Below are 19,098 nucleotides of genomic sequence, written 5' to 3'. Positions count from 1 at the left end.
TGCAAAATTTTAAATAGTTTACCTTTGACGTATATTTTAGCAATACAAAATTAGCAATGTTATACACTATGTATTTTTGCAATTAATTAATACAATGCATGAACCTATACATACATAAATAACATTATATATATACCTACACCGATTAAAATAATTGAACTCATATGACACCTTCTTTGTTTTTCGCCCCTGAATAATCAAGTTATAACTTCTAATATAAAGATATATATACCTAATTAAAGGTAATGAAATTATATTCAACACGATAGTATTAAAGTATTTTGTCAATAACACATTTTTTCGACTTATTATTCGATTTATGATAAGTTAGGAATCATTTTCCCATAAACACATAATTTTATTATAACAATTTCTTCTAAATACAGATGTTTTATATATTAAACAAAACCTTGTTTTATTACCTATCTAAGGGCATCACAATTTTCAAGGTTGACTCGATAGTTTCAAAGATATTTTGCTTTAAAAAAATTTAAAATTTCCGTGGAATTACCCCTATAGGTATTATTTGCTCCGAAAAAAATTATACGGCTGAACTCACCATAAACACCACTACCGATATTCATATACATTTTTTTAATTTGACAAATGTATGTATTCTGCACTTAAGCCATAAACTCAAATAAAACAACAAACTCAAATCAAACCAAAGAGTATATATTTGTCAAGAGGCGTCACTCGATACTTTTGTTGTTGCCAAAGCAAATTACTCGATGATCAAACTAAAATAAAGCTATGATCACAGGAACAAATCGCTTCGGTAATTCTATACCATGGCGCAACGATACAAGGTGGCAGCATGGGACAGCTGATTTTAAGCTTTTTTATTTGATTTGATACATCAAATTACGGCGCAGTACGATTTTGACATTTGTCCATCGAATTTACAAAAACAAAGTACATGAAATTTGTATTTATGTTTGTAGGTATGTTACCATGCTGCCACCTTGTATCGTTCCGCTATGTTCTATACGACAGCATGGTACTGATAATACGCGTCAAAAAATATCGAGAGAGCTGAAAGAGAGCTCGGTACATTTTTTTTGAGGATGTCCCATTGTTGTGGGGTGCTGCTGAAAATAGTAAAACATTTTTGTACAGCTCCCAAGAAAGTAATTGCAGCCGTACAACATTCTGCAGCATCAACACCACATAAATTGAGGCTGTGGGTTGCACAAGGCGAGTAATCAGCATTCGAGTTTTTGTCGAGAATGTGACGTGGTGCTCCGTTGTAAGCTCCTTTCATATTGGCGCCGTTTCCGTACCCTTGTGCACGACAATCTTCAATCAAGTATGGCATCGGTTTAAACCATTACGTTTTTTTCCGGTAAATTTAGGTTACTCCCATGGCTCAACTATACATGGTTGGCTCATCTGTAAAGCAACAAAATATGTCTGTTCAAATTGTCAAAATCTGTGTATTGGTGTTGATGCGAATGGTATGGAATGGAAACATAAAACTTAGCAGTTTTTGTATGTGTAAGTAAAATGTTGCCAACGTGTTGGTTCATTTTGAGTTTGCCATCTCCTTTTGACAATCCCTTCGACCCTGCAATTACTTCGACCCCAGCGGGTTAGGGGGTCAGATATACCCGCGGTAGGTATGCGTGTCGTAAGAGGCGACTAAAATACCAGATTCAAGGGGCTGTGTAGGGCAACCCTGCAGGTTGCCAGCGCAATATATAGTTTCTCCAAACCCAATTGTCAACCTCACCTATCCGCGGCGAATCCTGTTTCACTAACAGACGAGGCTCTGGCGACCCTAAGCTCCTTATGGAACTTGGGGTTGGGGAGGGAGGAGATGGCCTGAAGGTTTAAGGTGGCCACATAAATCGTTCCCGAGATGGTCGGGCCAGCACCTTAATGGTGCTGTGGTACCGGATCTGTATCCGGCAAAGGACCATCATATCGATAACACTCCCCAAGCCTTCGGGGAGCAACCTTATCGCTACAACAACAACAACAAGAACCATGCAATGACATAAATAAAATCAACCTGTATAATTGAACCATGGTTACTCCCATATAAATTGTATGTAATTTGACAGAAAACTGCAGCATGTATATTTAATATGATAATTTAACCTTCTGTTATTAGTTTTGTTTTTTATCATTACTATTTATCATTGCTTTTATTTGTTGTACTATGAAAGATCTTAGATGTTATTGTACTAATACTCTTTTTGTGAAAATCTTCTTTAATGCCAGATGTGCAAAACATTGAGAATGATGACAAAGTGTGATCTCTTCTGCATAAACGTCAAAATTCCAAAGTGATTGGATCACCTGATTCGTATTTGACTATCGCTGTCTCATTCTGTATCTCTTTCTATCACCCGCTGAAGATAGGCGCCGCCATATTGAACAGCCTGTCAAAACGCTTAAAAGTAGCCATATTGAACAGCCTGTCAGGCAGTTGACAGATAAGAGATCACACTTTGTCATCATTCACAATGGTACGAAAATCCGGATTTACATATGTTGCGTTCCAATGAAGCGTGATCCAGAGGTTTTATATGCAAATGCAACAAATCGATCCATATGGATCACATTCACAAATCACCCTCTTAAGATTGCGCATTCAGTTCAAAATTGCTTCGTTCTGCGCAGCTACGTCACAGTTGGCTGCTTGAGCAAATGAAAGAGAAAAAAAACAAGAGCTAAAGGAAAATGACGTATGAATTGCACATAAAAAACAGCTGATCTTTTGTTTAAATGCGCAATCTTCTGTGATTTGTGGAGCACGGGATTCAAGGGGTTGTGTAGCGCAATATATAGCTTCTCCAACCCAATTGTCAACCTCACCTTCGAGCGGCGAATCCCGTTTCACTAACAGACGAGGCTCTGGCGACCCCAAGCTCCTCATGGAACTTGGGGGTGGGGAGGGAGGGGTGGCCTGAAGGTTCAATGTGGCCATATAAATCGTTCCCGAGATGGTCGGGCCAGCACCTTAATGGTGCTGTGTTACCGGAGCGTATCGGATCTGTATCCGACAAAGGACCATCACATCGATAACACTATCCAAAGCCTTCGGGGAGTAACCTAATCGCTACAACAACAACAACAACAACAACAACATTTGTGGAGCACATTGTTCGCTATCCGTATCTGGATAACGCTTCATTGGAACGCGAGCAGAGTCAATAGCAATGCAACAAAGCTTTTTATGTAAATCTGGCATAAAGCTGGAGACATTGGTGCTTTATCGGTAACCGTATCGGTAACTTTTTAACAGCTGATTCGACCAACCTTATGAGAATCAATGCAATCGATTATTGGTGCCGCTAAAGTCGTAACCGTATCGTAGCCAACCAATTGGGTTTTGGTTTACCGTCGTAACGATAAACAGCTGATTACGTTAGGGATACGGATACAGCTATTCGACATACGGCACCAATGACTCCAGCTCCGGGGTGGGCGTGAGCTTAGCACCTGCTAAACGACCATATATGTATACGATAAGCGAGAGCACAACGGCCACTTCGTCAAAATCAACGACAGCTCTTATAGTTTGATTTCGATGGTCCAACAGTAAGGAAGTGTGGCACGCGCGCTTAAAACAGAGTACCAAATAATGCGTGTGACACATGCTTACCGTTGAAGCATTGAAATCAAACTAAACAAATAATTGATTTTGCTTTCGTGCTCGCTACGCGTTCGTGTTTACTAACACATTCTTAATTTGGTAACTGTCAATATAGTGGTGCCCACCGCTGCTCCAGCTTAAGACAGATTTACACAACGCTTTGGTCGGCTTGCTTCGCTTTGACGCTTTCTTCATTTTGAAGTGGCCGAAGCGTTTATTCCGCTTTTTGGGACATCAGTTAAGCTCATTTAACGCTTCCCACGTCAGCTGCTTTTATGCACCAGAGCGACTAGAGGTTTTTCACGACCAAGATCATTGTTTACTATATAGTTTGGCAGCTTAATTTGAGGTTATGTTGCGAATAGAGTGGAAGGCACTCAAATTCGGTGAAAAAAGGCACTCGAATGGAGTGGAATGAAGAACAGTAGGAAGAGCAGAGTTGCATTGGATCAATATACATTCAATCATTGTATCAATATTACAAATAAATTTAGAAAAAATAATTAAATACTTGAGTACAAGCAAACCTTTTCTTTCAATTACTGCAATTAAATTGTCCTAGATGCTATATATTCCTCAGTTATAACATTTTATGTCTGTTTAAAAATTTAACTTAAATTTCCCTAAGATGTCCGTAATATGGCCATTAGTGATGTTTGTGTGTGTGTGCTAATTTTGAACGATCAGCTGTTAGTTGCGCTACTTGGCATTGTGAATGATGACAAAGTTTTATCTTATGTCAACTGCCTGACAGGCTGTTCAATATGGCTACTTTTCAGCGTTTTGACAGCCTGTTCAATATGGCGGCGCCTATCTTCAGCGGGTGATAGAAAGAGATACAGAATGAGACAGCGATAGTCAAATACGAAACAGGTTATCCAATCACTTTGGAATTTTGACGTTTATGCAGAAGAGATCACACTTTGTCATCATTCACAATGCTACTTGGTAAAGTTTACAATGACCAAGATCATTGTTTACTATATAGTTTGGCAGCTTAAGTAGAGGTTATGTTGAGAATAGAGTGGAAGGCACTCAAATTCGGCGAAAAAAGGCACTCGAATGGAGTGGAATGAAGAACAGTAGGAAGAGCAGAGTTGCATTGGATCAATATACATTCAATCATTGTATCAATATTACAAATAAATTTAGAAAAAATAATTAAATACTTGAGTACAAGCAAACCTTTTCTTTCAATTACTGCAATTAAGTTGTCCTAGATGCTATATATCAGGCATGCTTAACCAACGAACCGATATCATTTCGTTACGATAATTAACGTTAATAAACGAAACAAAGTCATTTCGTTTCGTTTATTAACGTTAAAAACGTCAAATTAACGAAATGATTTCGTTTCGTTTTCTGCCATATCAAAACGGAATCAAATCGTTTATGTTCATTATTAATTTCAAACTATGCTGGCAAAGCTGATTGATGGCGGAGTCATTAAAGGTGAAAGCAATAGCCAAGCTGATTGCAACTTTTCTCATGAATTTTGACAGTACGAACATTTCTCAGAGTGTTTTTGACATTACCACCAACGAATTACACAAACAAATTATATGGAGTTTGTGTGTGTATGTGCGCTCGTTGTTACCACCTTACGGCTTCACCATGGCTATAGCATTGCCAGCACAATTCAAACATAAAGTATCACGTTTTTGTTAAAGTTTTTAACGTTAACGAAAGCTTTTCGTTTCGGTTAAAAACGAGATACAATTTATCTTGATAATTTCTTTATCGATAGTATTTCGAAGTGTTTCAACGGAAACGGTGGAAATTTTTTGATAAACGATTAGCTTAACGTTAAGGTGCATCCCTGCTATATATTCCTCAGTTATAACATTTTATGTCTGTTTAAAAATTTAACTTAAATTTCCCTAAGATGTCCGTAATATGGCCATTAGTGATGTTTGTGTATGTGTGCTAATTTTGAGCGATCAGCTGTTAGTTGCGCTACTTGGCATTGTGAATGATGATATCTTATCTGTCAACTGCCTGACAGCCTGTTGTTGTTGTTGTAGCGATCATAGTGTACCTATACCAAGTGTGTTCACTAAGCGATAAACGTCAAAAATACAAACAGCCTCGCTCACCTGATGGAAATCTCAGGTCTAGAGTCGCATTTTTGGTCTCAACGACAACATTTTTGACTACCAATCGTATCGACTTTTTCAATTTTTCAATCATTCGGCGCACTCGGTAATGGTATCCATTTTGAATTCGCTGTCATTCCGAATCCAGCGAGTGCCTGTCAGAATGCTTGACAGATAAGTCAACACACTTGTACTTGTACACTATGGTAGCGATTAGGTTACTCCCCGAAGGCTTTGGGGCATTGTTTACTATATAGTTTGGCAGCTTAAGTAGAGGTTATGTTGCGAATAGAGTGGAAGGCAGTGGACTAGGCAGTCGAATGTCATATAATGAAGGAATGGTGTTCGGAGTTTTTTCAAAGTTAAAAAAAAAAAATGATAAAAGCTTTAATATAAATAAAACTATTGTTTTAATAACAACAAAAACGACATATATATTCTGTATACATAAATTTATAAGGATTATCTCACTTTAAAATTTTAATTAAATAATCTAAATTTTTTTTTTGAAACTGATTCGAGAACTGTGCGTGTGAATGTGCGAATTTTCACCGATGAGCTGTTAGCTGCGCTACTTGGTAAAATTTACAATGCTTTGGGGAGTGTTATCGATGTGATGGTCCTTTGTCGGATACAGATCCGATACGCTCCGGTAACACAGCACCATTAAGGTGCTGGCCCGACCATCTCGGGAACGATTTATATGGCCACATTGAACCTTCAGGCCATCCCTCCCTCCCCACCACCAAGTTCCATGAGGAGCTTGGGGTCGTCTGTTAGTGAATCGGGATTCGCCGCTCGAAGGTGAGGTTGACAATTGGGTTGGAGAAGCTATATATTGCGCTACACAACCCCTTGAATCCCAGACAGGCTGTTCAATATGGCTACTTTTCAGCGTTTTGACAGCCTGTTCAATATGGCGGCGCCTATCTTCAGCGGGTGATAGAAAGAGATACAGAATGAGACAGCGATAGTCAAATACGAAACAGGTGATCCAATCACTTTGGAATTTTGACGTTTATGCAGAAGAGATCACACTTTATCATCATTCACAATGCTACTTGGTAAAGTTTACAATGATCAAGATTTTGCTAACTATGCCGGTGACTAGTACTATTCAATCTCATCATCTCGGGAACGTTTACATATGAACACGTTAGAACATTAGGTATTAGTCTAGTTGGGGGCTCGACGGTAATAGTCTAGTTGAGGGGTCGACTGCTAATACGCTACCAAAAATATCGAGAGAGGTGTCAAACGGCTACCGCCACGGTATGCACAATTTTTTTGGTGGGTACAAACACAACAACAACCACATGAAAATCACCAATTTCAACTGCAAATATCTCCGGACAGAGATAACATTTTTCTTTTCCGCCTTCGGATTATTGTTCTCGGGATTAATACGCGTCTTTTGACACGTCTCTCACTTTGGTAGCGTATTAGTAGTCGACCCCTCAACTAGACTATTACCGGAGATATTTGCAGTTGACGTTGGCGATTTTCATGTGGTTGCTGTTGTGTTTGTACCCAACAAAAAATTGTGCATCACCGTGGCGGTAGGCACGGTTATACCACACACCCGGACTTGGCATGGCGTAGCCCAGGGTTATTTTTTATAAGCGCGGCCGAAGGCCGCCAACTCAGAAAGGTGTTCTGCGCAAAATTACTATGGAACCCCCCCGGTTTCGGAGGTACCAGCGGGTCTGTTTCGGTTTTTCGTTAATATCTTTTGAATGAGTTAATATTTTTATTTTCCGCCTTCGGATTATTAATACTGATGACAAGACGCGTCGTTTGACATCTCTCTCGATATTTTTGGTAGCGTATTAGCAGTCGACCCCTCAACTAGACTATTACCGAACATTATAATATACTACTAGTCCGGTGCTGAAACCTTTGCCTATCATCCAGACATAGCGGGTTCAACGGCGTCCTGCCGGCCACGAATTTTTACAATGTATTTTATAGTTTTTTTATGCATTGATGATCAACTTTTTTACAACTTTGGAATTTTCAACAACAAATATTTTTGTAGGAATTAAAAAAAATTATTCGTCCGTAATTTCCGAACGAATAGCCGCTTCCTTCAAATGGTTCAGTGAATTACGTCTTTAAAGTACATACTATTTTTTATTTGAAAATAAAGGATTGCATAATTCGTTATAAACAAGTTTTGTTTACTATAACTTTTGCAGAACTCAGATACCTATCCCTACTGCCAACGGCAGTTACATCCTCTTCTCACATAGGTGGCGGTGGAACAGGCAACACACCCATAGGTGGTGGTGGTGGTACACCGCTAAACATGTGATGTGGTCGTGGTGGCCCAGGCATAGGGAAACCACCGGGTGGACCAAGTGCGCGATGTAATTGTGGTGGAGGTGGTGGTATAATTTTGGGCTCGAATTTAAATGCAAATTGTAAGAAAAATTGTTTTGTATCACGATTCCAATGTGTCCAAAACTTTCCTTCTGTCTTTTCTACTTCACGCGATGGCACCTTAAATGCAATCGTTTCATAAGGTTCGGCAGCAAAGAGTAAATATTGCCATTTACGATCAGGTGGTTCTATTTTTTGTTCATAAGCAGACATGAAACGATGTCGTGTTATAATGCCCTCACTAATTTCTGGATAATCAATTTGAAAAAGTAGCGACTGTTGTCCATTACTAGGATCACGTTGTTTGGTCACTCGATAGCCAGGCCGACCTATTTTCACAAATTTTTTTGGTTCAACTCGAGGTTTCTCTGGAGCAAGCATTGATGGTGCCTCTTTAGCTTCCTTGGCCGCACGCCTTGCCAAGTTCTCTTGATGCTTCTTACCTTGTGTATGAGCCAAATAGCTGCCTTCATTGTTATGTAGGGTTAGACAAAGTTTACACTCATAAGATCCCAAGTGATTTTTCATAAAATATGGATCCTTATTTAAATCGATTGTCTCAAGAGCTATGCAAAATAATAAGTGATATTTGATTTACAATGAAATCCTGCGATAGAAGGGAAACAAACATACCTAAGAGGCGAAGCCGCTCCTTGCGATCGCGGTTGGTTTCCGACCAAGAGGCGACACCGCCAGTGCCGGTCTTACCGCCGGCCCTATTTTGGAAATCCATTTTATTTATATATGTAAGTGAAGTTCAAAGCTATTATAATTTGTTTTAAATTCCTTAAACTTTATTTACGAAAACGAAATTTCGTAGAAAGCACGAGCAAAATGTTGAACCATTCTTGTCTTGTATTACAAAATAATGACTTGTCAGAGTGAATAAAAATTGCAACACACACAGGGTGGTGAAGTCTAAAATCGAAACAGTAAAGGGCTAATTAAACTTTCTTAACCCTAACGCTATAGTCGCAACCATACCCATATCCATAACCATCTCCAATGTCATCGATTAATTGTGCCTTAACGTAAAAATCGTGAAAATTTCATAAAAATGAAGAAAACGTAAAAAATTACAAACAGATTCCACAAAAAATAAGTCTCTTAGTCATAACGTATCCAAAACTATGAATAAAATCTACAAAAAGTTATTAAACTCACCAACTCAAATATTTTTAGGTTATAGATATGGCGAGAAACCAAAAACCAATTGGTTGGCTATGGTATGGGGCGCAATTCACGTTCGGTGAAGTGATAAAATGAAAAAAACTCATACAAAAGTTGTTTCAAATGTATGAAAATTCGTTTTCATTTTATCACTTCACAGAACGTGAATTGGCCCCCATGGTGATATAGTTATGGTGTTAGGGTTATGGTAAGGCATCATTAATCGATTACATTGATTTCCATAAGGTAGGTTCGATCAGCTGTTTTATCTGATTATGGTTTTATGGTAATAAGTCACCATAAATTTTGCCGTAAAAAAATTAACAAGGCATCGGTTCGGGCATATCGGACATTTGGAATTTCACATGCAGAAACTGGACATACTATCGAATAACACATGCCGATTTTGTGATGGATCAGGAGACGGCGGACTATATCCTCCTGGAATGTGACGCAATCTCAAGACGAAGGGCTAAGTTTATGGGCTCACCATGGCCAGAGCATGCCCACATTAAACCTCTTAAGCCGAGAGAACTACTCGGGTTCATTTAGGAAATCGGCTTGGATGAGGTGCTGTGAAGGAGGTGAGGGCACAATAGATCAATGGTCGCAGTGCAATCCTCAATAAATTATCTATCGAACGGCTGATTTGTATGATATATTCTTCGTTTTGACGAAGATGACTCTGTATTTGCATATAAGACAGAGCTGCACCCAGCAGCTGTCTGCATATATTGACACTTGGAAGTTGATGGCCCTACATTTCTCTCCGTTGTTGTTTGTGCTCTAAACCTTTATATCTCTGCTTAGAAACGCATCTGAACGTAGGTGACTTGTGCTGAGAAGCCATCGTCTACACTTCTGTTCACCGCCCTGTGCTGTGTTTCATGTGTTTCTTTTCAGTTACACGTCTGTAATTATTCACAAAAAATACGCAACGAGGTTCGCAATTAATAGTTTAATCGTGTAATTCGCAAAAGTTGTATTAATTATCTTAAAAACTTTACGATAAAGAGTTTTACAAATATTCTATTAGTTGTGCATGTTAAAGTTTTTCGTAAAGGAAAGGCATCTGATTATATACACATTTAGCTGCGCCTATATAGTGTGGAATTTTTAGTTTCCAGAAGTGAAAAAAAAATTTGATGGTATTTATTTGTATCATGCTGATGCAATGTTAATATTTTGTGAAAAAGTAGTGTGAAAGATTCTAGAAACAAAAATGAGTGGTAATGAATCCATTGAGCCTAAAGCCAAACCGTTTAGAGAAGAGTACATCATGGAAAATGCAACACAATTTCCGAAGATAATTGGCGAGACAGGAGCTGCTTCTACCATTTCCAATGAAAGTGATAGTTCCACTCATACCAACTTACCCACCCTACCTACTGATCCTAAGCTTAATAATATTGCGGATCATATTCATAATGCCAACAATCCTAAACGCCTTATACGTAAATTTATGGTAATTGATCCGAAGAAATTACAACAGGCTGGTCTGGATCGTAAATTAGCTGAAGCAATTGGAAGGCAAAAGTTAAAAACATTGGCCGAAGATAAAAGGAAAAAGAAGCAATCCAATCATTCTAAAAATTTATCTGCAAATAGGCCATATACAAAAGGTGATGGAATTATCAAACCTAAATTGGAATCAAATACAAAAGAAACAAAAACCACGACACCACTACTATCAACGGCATCACCCAAGGTGCAATCCGTTGCAGCTCACATAGGAACAACAAAAACCATTAATAGCTACAGTGCTGTGGAAACTGATTCCTTAGAAAATAGAACGGAATCTGTGAAAAATATAAGTCTAAAACCGCTTGATTTCGAATACACACCAACTATGACAGAAATTGTTACACAAACAAAATCAAATAATACAGGTAAATAAAAGTATTAAAAAAATCCAAATATATATAAATAAATATGCATGTAGGAACCTTCATCATTCGACTTAGTATTTTGTTTTTAAGGTTATGTATCAAATGTGTGATATATTGTACTTTTTATTGCACAGCACTCCAAGCTTACATGGCTGAGGTGATAGCGTTAACGAATGTTATTCGCTTATTCGTGGGTTCGTAACGAGCATCAACCCTTTTTAATAAAATGCATTTTTTTTTTTAAATAAATCTTATTTGCAGTTGAATTTGCTTTCAATTTCCTTTTGTCGACGCTATTCTTCCGGCAATTTTCATTGTATACAATAATAAAAATTAGTTATATGAAATTTGTGGACAAATATCCAACCCTCCGAAACCCAAATCGAACTGTCTTACAAAATCGTTTTCTGCATTGGCTGCGTTCGGTCGCGCTTAGAAAAAGTACTATGGGTATGTCCAGCACCTGTTTGGGAATCAAAATTAAATGTCAATGTCGGTTATTGTTTCAAGGAGTAAATAGCATGTTAGCGTACTATGCTGACTCCGTGTTTTCTTAATTTTCTTTGGCTTAAAGGAATAATGGGAATCTATGATGATTCGTTAAGGTGCTTCCTGCTACATTTCTCCTTAAGAATATGGACTGTGTGAGACTGATTAACATGAAGCAGTAACTTTAACTAACTCCAAAGAACGATGTCTGGAGTGGTGCTGTGATTAATTCTGCATCACCTTGTATATAAAGCCACCGTTGTGTTTATTTCATATTTATGTACATATGTATGTATTATGTATGTACTCTTGTTATTTAAAAACAAGAAAAATGTTTATCAAATACAAACATTAGGAAGTCTAGAACAGAATGAGGACAAAATGAATCACCTGCTGTCATCAAGCTAAGAGTCAGTGCACTTGCGCCATGCCAACCACGCCACTGTTGGCAGCCATAATTTCGAAATAGTAAAATATTTCGTTTATTCGGCAACCAGCAATAACACAAACAACAACACCAGCTTTAAAATCGAGCAGCGAATCGGCCTTGAAGAGTAAAGTCCTCGACCCCAGCGGGTTAGGGGGTCAGAATATACCCTCGGTAGGTATGCCTGTCGTAAGAGGCGAATAAAATACCAGATGCAAGGGGCTGTGTAGCGCAACCCTTCAGGTTGCCAGGCCAATATATAGCTTCTTCAAACCCAATTGTCAACCTCACCTATCCTCGGCGACTCCTGTTTTACTAACAGACGAGGCTCTGGCGACCCTAAGCTCCTCATGGAACTTGGGGTTGGGGAGCGATGGGATGGCGTGAAGGTTTAATGTGGCCACATAAATCGTTCCCGAGATGGTCGGGCTAGCACCTTAATGATGCTGTGTTACCGGAGCGTACCGGATCTGTATCCGGCAAAGGACCATCACATCGATAACACTCCCCAAAGCCTTCGGGGAGCAACCTTATCGCCACAACAACAACAGTCAAGTCCTCGCATGGCAAACGAATATCATGCTCTATCAATCACTTATTGTAAAAGTTCCGGGGAAGACGGTTTTGAGATCCAGACCAGAACACTCCGTGTGATGTAACCATTCCACGTGACACACTGACAAGAGTGGGACCGTCCTAAAAAGGTTCTTTTCCGGCACACACAGGAAAACCATTTGTCTAAACCGGGATCAGGTACTGGCCCCGGGTTGGGTTCGATACCTTCCCGGAGCAAGGATCTGCTGGGAGCAAGACAATTTGTGGGTTAGGTTAGGTGGTAGCTGCCCTGATAGGGAAAGATCACTTGGACAACATTTTCATTTCATTTCATTTATTTATTACGGCAAAAAAGCCTAATTCATAAATTAAATTAGATTACAATTTACTGTCTTATTGCTAAGGTTTTACAATATTCGTAAAGTTTTGCTTTAAAAGCTACGATTTCATTACAACTTTTTATATCTATAGGCAGTTCATTGAAACTTTTTATAAAGGATAAAAAATATTTTGCTGATCTATTTCAGTTCTGAATAAAGGCAGTTTGAAATTATGTTTATTCCTTGTATTAATGTTATGTGTTTGCTTAACTAATACTACGTTTTTACTTAGATATTCAGGTACATTTTCACTTTTAATATTAAATATAAACTTCATAGCGTGAAAAAAAATCTTTTGCTTTACACTTAACCAGTTCAAACTTCTCAGCATATCAGCCGTACGAGTATCTCTAGGATTTTTAAGAATAAATCTCATACATCTGTTTTGCATCTTTTGAAGTTTATCTACTTCTTTGTCTGACACAATGAATAGAATAGATGGGCAGTATACAAAGTGCGGTTCTATAATGGATTTATATATAATTATTTTGTACTTTTTTTTGAATATATTTGGATGTTCTCTGCATAACCCGAATTTTTTTTTGCAACTTTCTGGACTGTGTAGTTTATATGTTCTTCAAACTTGAGTTTGTTATCAATTATAATTCCCAAATATTTTATACTGTCAACTTTTTGTATGCTTTCGTCATTTATTTTTAAACCAATTATATCCTCATTAACGTTCCTCCTTGTTATTATCATAAATTTCGTTTTATTTATATTAAGTTTCAGTCTATTTCCGCACAACCATTTATACAGGTTATTCAGTTCATGTTGTATTTTAGAAAGTGCTGAATTAATATTATTCTCACTAATCATTATTAATGCATCATCAGCGAAGAGTTTAATTTCACAACCTTCAATAGCGTTAACTATATCATTAATATAAATTAAGAACAGTATTTGTATTTGTATTTTATTAAATTTTTCCTAACACAACAATTTGACAAAATTATTTTATAGTGCTAGTCAGAACAATGGCGAAAATTCAAAAAAATGGTTCAATAACTTAGATAAACAATAGATAATTTGTAAAATAAGACTTAATGGTTACAATAAATTTTAAAGAGCTTAGCCTAGGGACACAGAACAGAAATAATAATAGAGGGGACATTGCAAGGGTAGGTAGTACAGTAATAATATTAGGTTCTATCCTTTGAGGAAATAGGAGGTGGCAAGAAAAACGGATAGAACATCAGTAAAGAGAGTCAGTTGAAGAAGGAGAGGTGAGTCAATTAAAGAACAAGATTAATTCTTTTTTGAAATGCAGTGCATTACTTATTTGTCTTATTCTGGCTGGAAGGGAGTTCCAAAGACGGATCGAAGTAACGAAGAATTGGCGTTCAGAAATTAGCATACGGTGCTTAACATGTGCAAGAACCATTGTCCTCGTAGAATGAAGAAATTGAAGCCTTCACTATAGGTAATAAGGCTCCTTCGTGTAGATTATCTTATGCAAGGTAATAAGTGTTCTAAACTTTAAAAGATTGTCAAAAGAAATGTCTAGCAACTTTGCAGAATAACAGGAAACGTGATCAAGTCTATTCAGCCCGTAAACGTATCTAGCAATGTTATTGTAGGCAACATTAAGCTTCTTTTTACTCACAGCGTCACAGTTAGAAAAAATCTCACAGCCGTAGAGGAGCGTAGGTATTAAGTACGCTTTGGATAAAAGTAGTCGAATATGTAGCGGAGTGAAATACTGTGTCAACCACAGTGTACGGAGCATACCGTACACTTTTACTACGGTTCTAAAGATATGGTCTCTCCAGGACAATGTTTTGTTAAAAACTATGCCAAGATTTCTTGCCGTGTCAACATATTCTATAACAGAATTTTCAAACATAATATTGTTTAAGCCATTATCGGTGCCAAAACTGAGCCTTGTGGTAACCCTATGGGTACTTCCAATTCATCAGACATCACGGTATTTATAACCGTTTTCTGTCTCCTCTGCTTCAAATAGCTGCGAAACCAGTCAAGTTCTATACCAGTTATACCTATACGTCGGATTTTTTTAACTAAGATCTCCCAATCCACTGTTTCAAATGCTCGTTTGAGGTCAAGGAAGACTGAAACAACCACTTTTTTTATTATTTAACTCTTCTTTCCAGTCATGTATCACCAAATTAAGAGCTGTCTCACATGAATGTTTCTTTCTAAAGCCTGACTGTTGGTAGGCTAGTATATTATTATCTTCAAGGTATTTCATTAACTGGTTCTTAACATAAGCTTCAAGTATTTTACAATCACTAGGCAGGGTGTTTATGGGTCTAAGTTCTTCAGGTTTTACTGTCTTTTTAACTTTTTCCACTGGTATCACCGTTGACGTTTTCCACTTTTCTGGTACAACACCCTCTTCTAGGCTGTTATTGATTATTTGTGCGTAGAAATATCCTGTATACGATATACAGTCTTTAAGTACTCCATCAGATACAAGTTTTCTGCCGCCTATTTTATATTTGAACTCTTTCAGAATATTAATAACTTCATCTGTTGTTATTTTGGCAAACTTTAATCTAGAATTGACTTGTACATCACTTAGTGCTACATGGCAAGGTTCTATGATGCTATTAAGTTCTATTACGCTATTTATAAAGAACCTATTTAGACCATTTTCCAACTCATTTTCTACCATAATACCATCTATTATCGCCTTTTTAATCCCTTCGTTATCTCTCGTTAAGCAAACCGCTTGCTTGAGATGTTTCCACATTTCTTTGGCGTTATTTTCATTCATTTCGACTTTATTTTCCATATATTTAACTTTCTTTATTTTAACTAGCTTTTTGTAGATACGATTTATATTTTTATATTCGTTCCAATCACCTGTTTGTATCGCAAGCTTATAATTATTATATTTGCATTTATTCATTTACGCCAATTCTCTGTCGTACCATTTATTCATTAGCTTGATATTAACTTCTTTTTCATACGTTAAACTCTCCATAGCTTGCATTATTATGTTGTTAACTAATTCGACTTTCTCATCAATTAGTAGGTTTTCATTTATGTTGAAGTTACATGATCTCAGGATGCTTATTAAGGTTTCACTATTATCAGTGGAAAAAACTAAACAAGATTTAAACAGCAAAGTAGATCCTAAAAATTTAAAAATCTCGAATATCGCATCAAAAAGCAACGGTGTAATGGTAATTCACAGTGAAAATAATGTTGAACGTGAAAGAATAAAAACAGCGATTGAAAATAATATTGGAAAAGATTACGAAATTAAGGTGCCAAACATGATTCGCCCAAGCTTAATCTTGAAAGGTGTAAATATTCAAGTTGATAATGCTGAGTTGATTGAGAGAATAAAAAAATAAAACGCTCACATAAGCGAAAGTGCATTAAAAGTTGTGAAGAAAATAGAAAGAAAACGAGGCAATACAATAGTTTTTGACGTTATAATACAAGCTGATAAAGAGGACTTTTCAAAGATACTTGCTGCAGAACGAATGTCCTTGCTATGTGAACAAATTGCAAAAAAGAAAAAGTAAGCTCGGGTATTAGCAATTAAAAAATTATGAGGCCATCAATCTAAAAGATAACATTAGGCAGCGAAAGTTGAAAAATAAAATAAAGTGCATATACCTTAATATAAACAGTATCACAGCCAATAAGGAAGAAGTTGAAAGAATGATAGAAGAAGAAGCTCCAAATTTAGTTTTTTGTACAGAGACTCATACCACAGAGAATATCAGTGATTCAGAGCTTAATATTGTTGGTTATAACCATGCAAGGTGTGATTCACACAGCCGACACACAGGTGGTGTATTGATATATATTCATAAATTGATTACCTTCAAAGTAATATACAACAGTAATATAAACAATAATATGTGGTGTGTTGTGCTGAAAACAACGAGAAGCACAATTAAGTGGCAAATTGGTGTAGTATACCATTCACCGAATACAAGCGATGCTGAGTACATTAGATACATGGGTGAAATGCTGGACGAATATTTTAATGAAAATGGAAACAATGTCATTATTGGTGATTTCAATATAAACATGAATGTAAGGTCAACTTACTCAAACTAGCTAAGCCAAACATTCACATCAATGTCAATGAGACAGTTAATCAATTTTAATACAAGAATAACCGAATCATCACAAACCAAAATAGACCTTCTCTATAGCAATAGCGGTTATCGAAATACAAAACTTAGAGAATCAGAGAATATCAGATCATGAAACAATTTGTATCAAACTGCCTGTACAAAAAAACTACAAAATGAGAGTGTATGATAACCGCTTATGCTGGGACAACTATACGGGGGAAAATTTATTAAATCATCTTAGGAATTATAATCTGGCCGAACTTACAAACTGTGACGTCGATGAAAAAGTTATAGTCATAAATAACATTTTGGAAGACGTAATGGATACGATAATATTTGAAAAGCAAGTTCAAATCAAAATAATGAATAAGTGGTACGATCGTGAACTTACAGAACTGAACAAGCAAAAATTTGAACTTTACAAGTTGGCAAAGATATCAAACTCATGGGAGAATTACAATTATATAAAACGACGCTACAAAAGAGTAATCAAGTTTAAAAAGAAGAAATACATGGAGAATAAAATCACAATCAACAGTAACAATCAAAGGCTGATGTGGAAATAAATGTCTAAAGGATGCTGTAAATATGAACAACGAGAATTCTCAAATAAAACAAGTTTTTATAAACAACACTTATTTTGAGGAAGATTATGAAATTGCAAGACAATTAAATAAGTTTTTTATTGAAAGTATAAGAATAATACGTAGTAGTATTGAAACCATTATGCCAGTTGAAGCTGAGGCAGACATAAATAGAAATTTATTTGAACTTAAAAATGTAAGTGTTGATCAGTTCTTGCGTACAGCGGCGACATTACAAAAAAATATGGTGGAAGAAAACTATTAACAGAAGGTGCCATTAAAGATAGTATGGTATACTTAGGATACTATTATACTAGCATAGTTAATGAAAGCTTTAATAGTGGTGTTTTTCCAGCATGCTGGAAAACGTCGACAATTATACCAGTTGAAAAAGTTAAAGGAACAGTAAAACCAGAAGAAATACGGCCAATAAATACGTTACCTAGCGATGAAAAAATAATAGAGAAAATTTGAAAGAACAGCTGCTAGAATATGTAAATAAAAAAAAAAAAAAATAAATAAAAATAATAAATAAATATGAAATTATTATTAGCGAGCAATCAGGGTTTAGATCGAAACACTCCTGTGAAACTGCACTGAACATGGCGTTAGCAGAGTGGAAAGAAGGAATGTCTTGCAAACTAGTAACAGTCACAGTTTTTCTTGACCTTAAAAGAGCTTTTGAAACTATTGATAGAGATATGATGTTCAGGAAATTATATAACATCGGCGCCCGAAATACAGCTTTAAAGTGGTTCAGAAGCTACCTTACAGGAAGAAAACAGAGAACTTTAATTAGGAACGTGACATCTCCTGAAATAGAAGTTGAAATAGGTTTACCACAGGGATCAGTACTAGCCGCGATTCTGTTCATAATGTAACGAATTTGCTTGTAAATCCTCTTATTTGCAATCCTCTGCTAAGTTCGAATCACTAAACTGTTGAATAAATAACTCCAATTTGTAATAATGCAAAATGGCCTTTATTAAAGTACTTCACAATAACAAACTGTGCAACGAATAGCTTGCTTAATAACCACACTGATTGATAGCTCAATGAAACTCTACTATTCAAAATAAAACTGCTATTGCTCGCTAGATATCGTCTTAATCAAACTGCTTGACAACTCAAGTCAAAACTGAATACTTCTTACTCGCTTGCCCCGCTTTTATAGTTTACGCTGCATACTTCTAGGCTCTTCGATTTCCAGAACTTACTAGTTGTTTCGGCTACAAAATCGCCAGCCACAACTACGTGCACAAATTATTGCTCTCTCTTGTGACAACTCAGATAAGATATATGCACGTGTTTGTGCATTGCCGCTCCGCTGCTCGTATACGTACATCTGTGTAGACGCAATTATTTATTCGTTTATGTAGATACATAAAGATTGAATTATTGATGTGAATGTTTGTAGTTTGCGCACATAGGCATATAAGTAAATGCATCTGTGTGTGA

The 19,098-nt window shown here is 36.7% G+C and overlaps 2 protein-coding genes across 5 annotated transcripts in view; one reads left to right on the top strand and one right to left on the bottom strand.

The window, feature by feature from the left end:
- Nucleotides 1-7,806: 7,806 nt before the first annotated feature.
- Nucleotides 7,807-8,945, bottom strand: Sf3a2 (splicing factor 3a subunit 2). Its single transcript, XM_067757312.1, has 2 exons — nucleotides 8,716-8,945; nucleotides 7,807-8,648 (listed from the first exon to the last, which is right to left on the bottom strand). The coding sequence occupies exons 1-2, from the start codon at nucleotides 8,813-8,815 to the stop codon at nucleotides 7,945-7,947; spliced, it is 804 nt and encodes a 267-aa protein (XP_067613413.1). The 5' UTR covers nucleotides 8,816-8,945; the 3' UTR covers nucleotides 7,807-7,944.
- A 1,251-nt stretch (nucleotides 8,946-10,196) lies between these two features.
- LOC137253342 (uncharacterized) overlaps nucleotides 10,197-19,098 on the top strand; it is a 51,568-nt gene continuing 42,666 nt past the window's right edge. For all 4 annotated transcript variants that reach the window (XM_067790091.1, XM_067790089.1, XM_067790088.1 and 1 more), the window contains exon 1: nucleotides 10,197-11,141. In XM_067790091.1, coding sequence (XP_067646192.1) covers nucleotides 10,475-11,141 — 667 coding nt within the window. In that variant the 5' untranslated portion in view covers nucleotides 10,197-10,474. The remainder of the gene's footprint in view (nucleotides 11,142-19,098) is intronic.

Source organism: Eurosta solidaginis, chromosome 5 (genome assembly GCF_040869045.1).
Source record: "Eurosta solidaginis isolate ZX-2024a chromosome 5, ASM4086904v1, whole genome shotgun sequence".
Classification (NCBI taxonomy): domain Eukaryota; kingdom Metazoa; phylum Arthropoda; class Insecta; order Diptera; family Tephritidae; genus Eurosta; species Eurosta solidaginis.
This window is presented reverse-complemented; position numbering and strand designations above follow the sequence as displayed.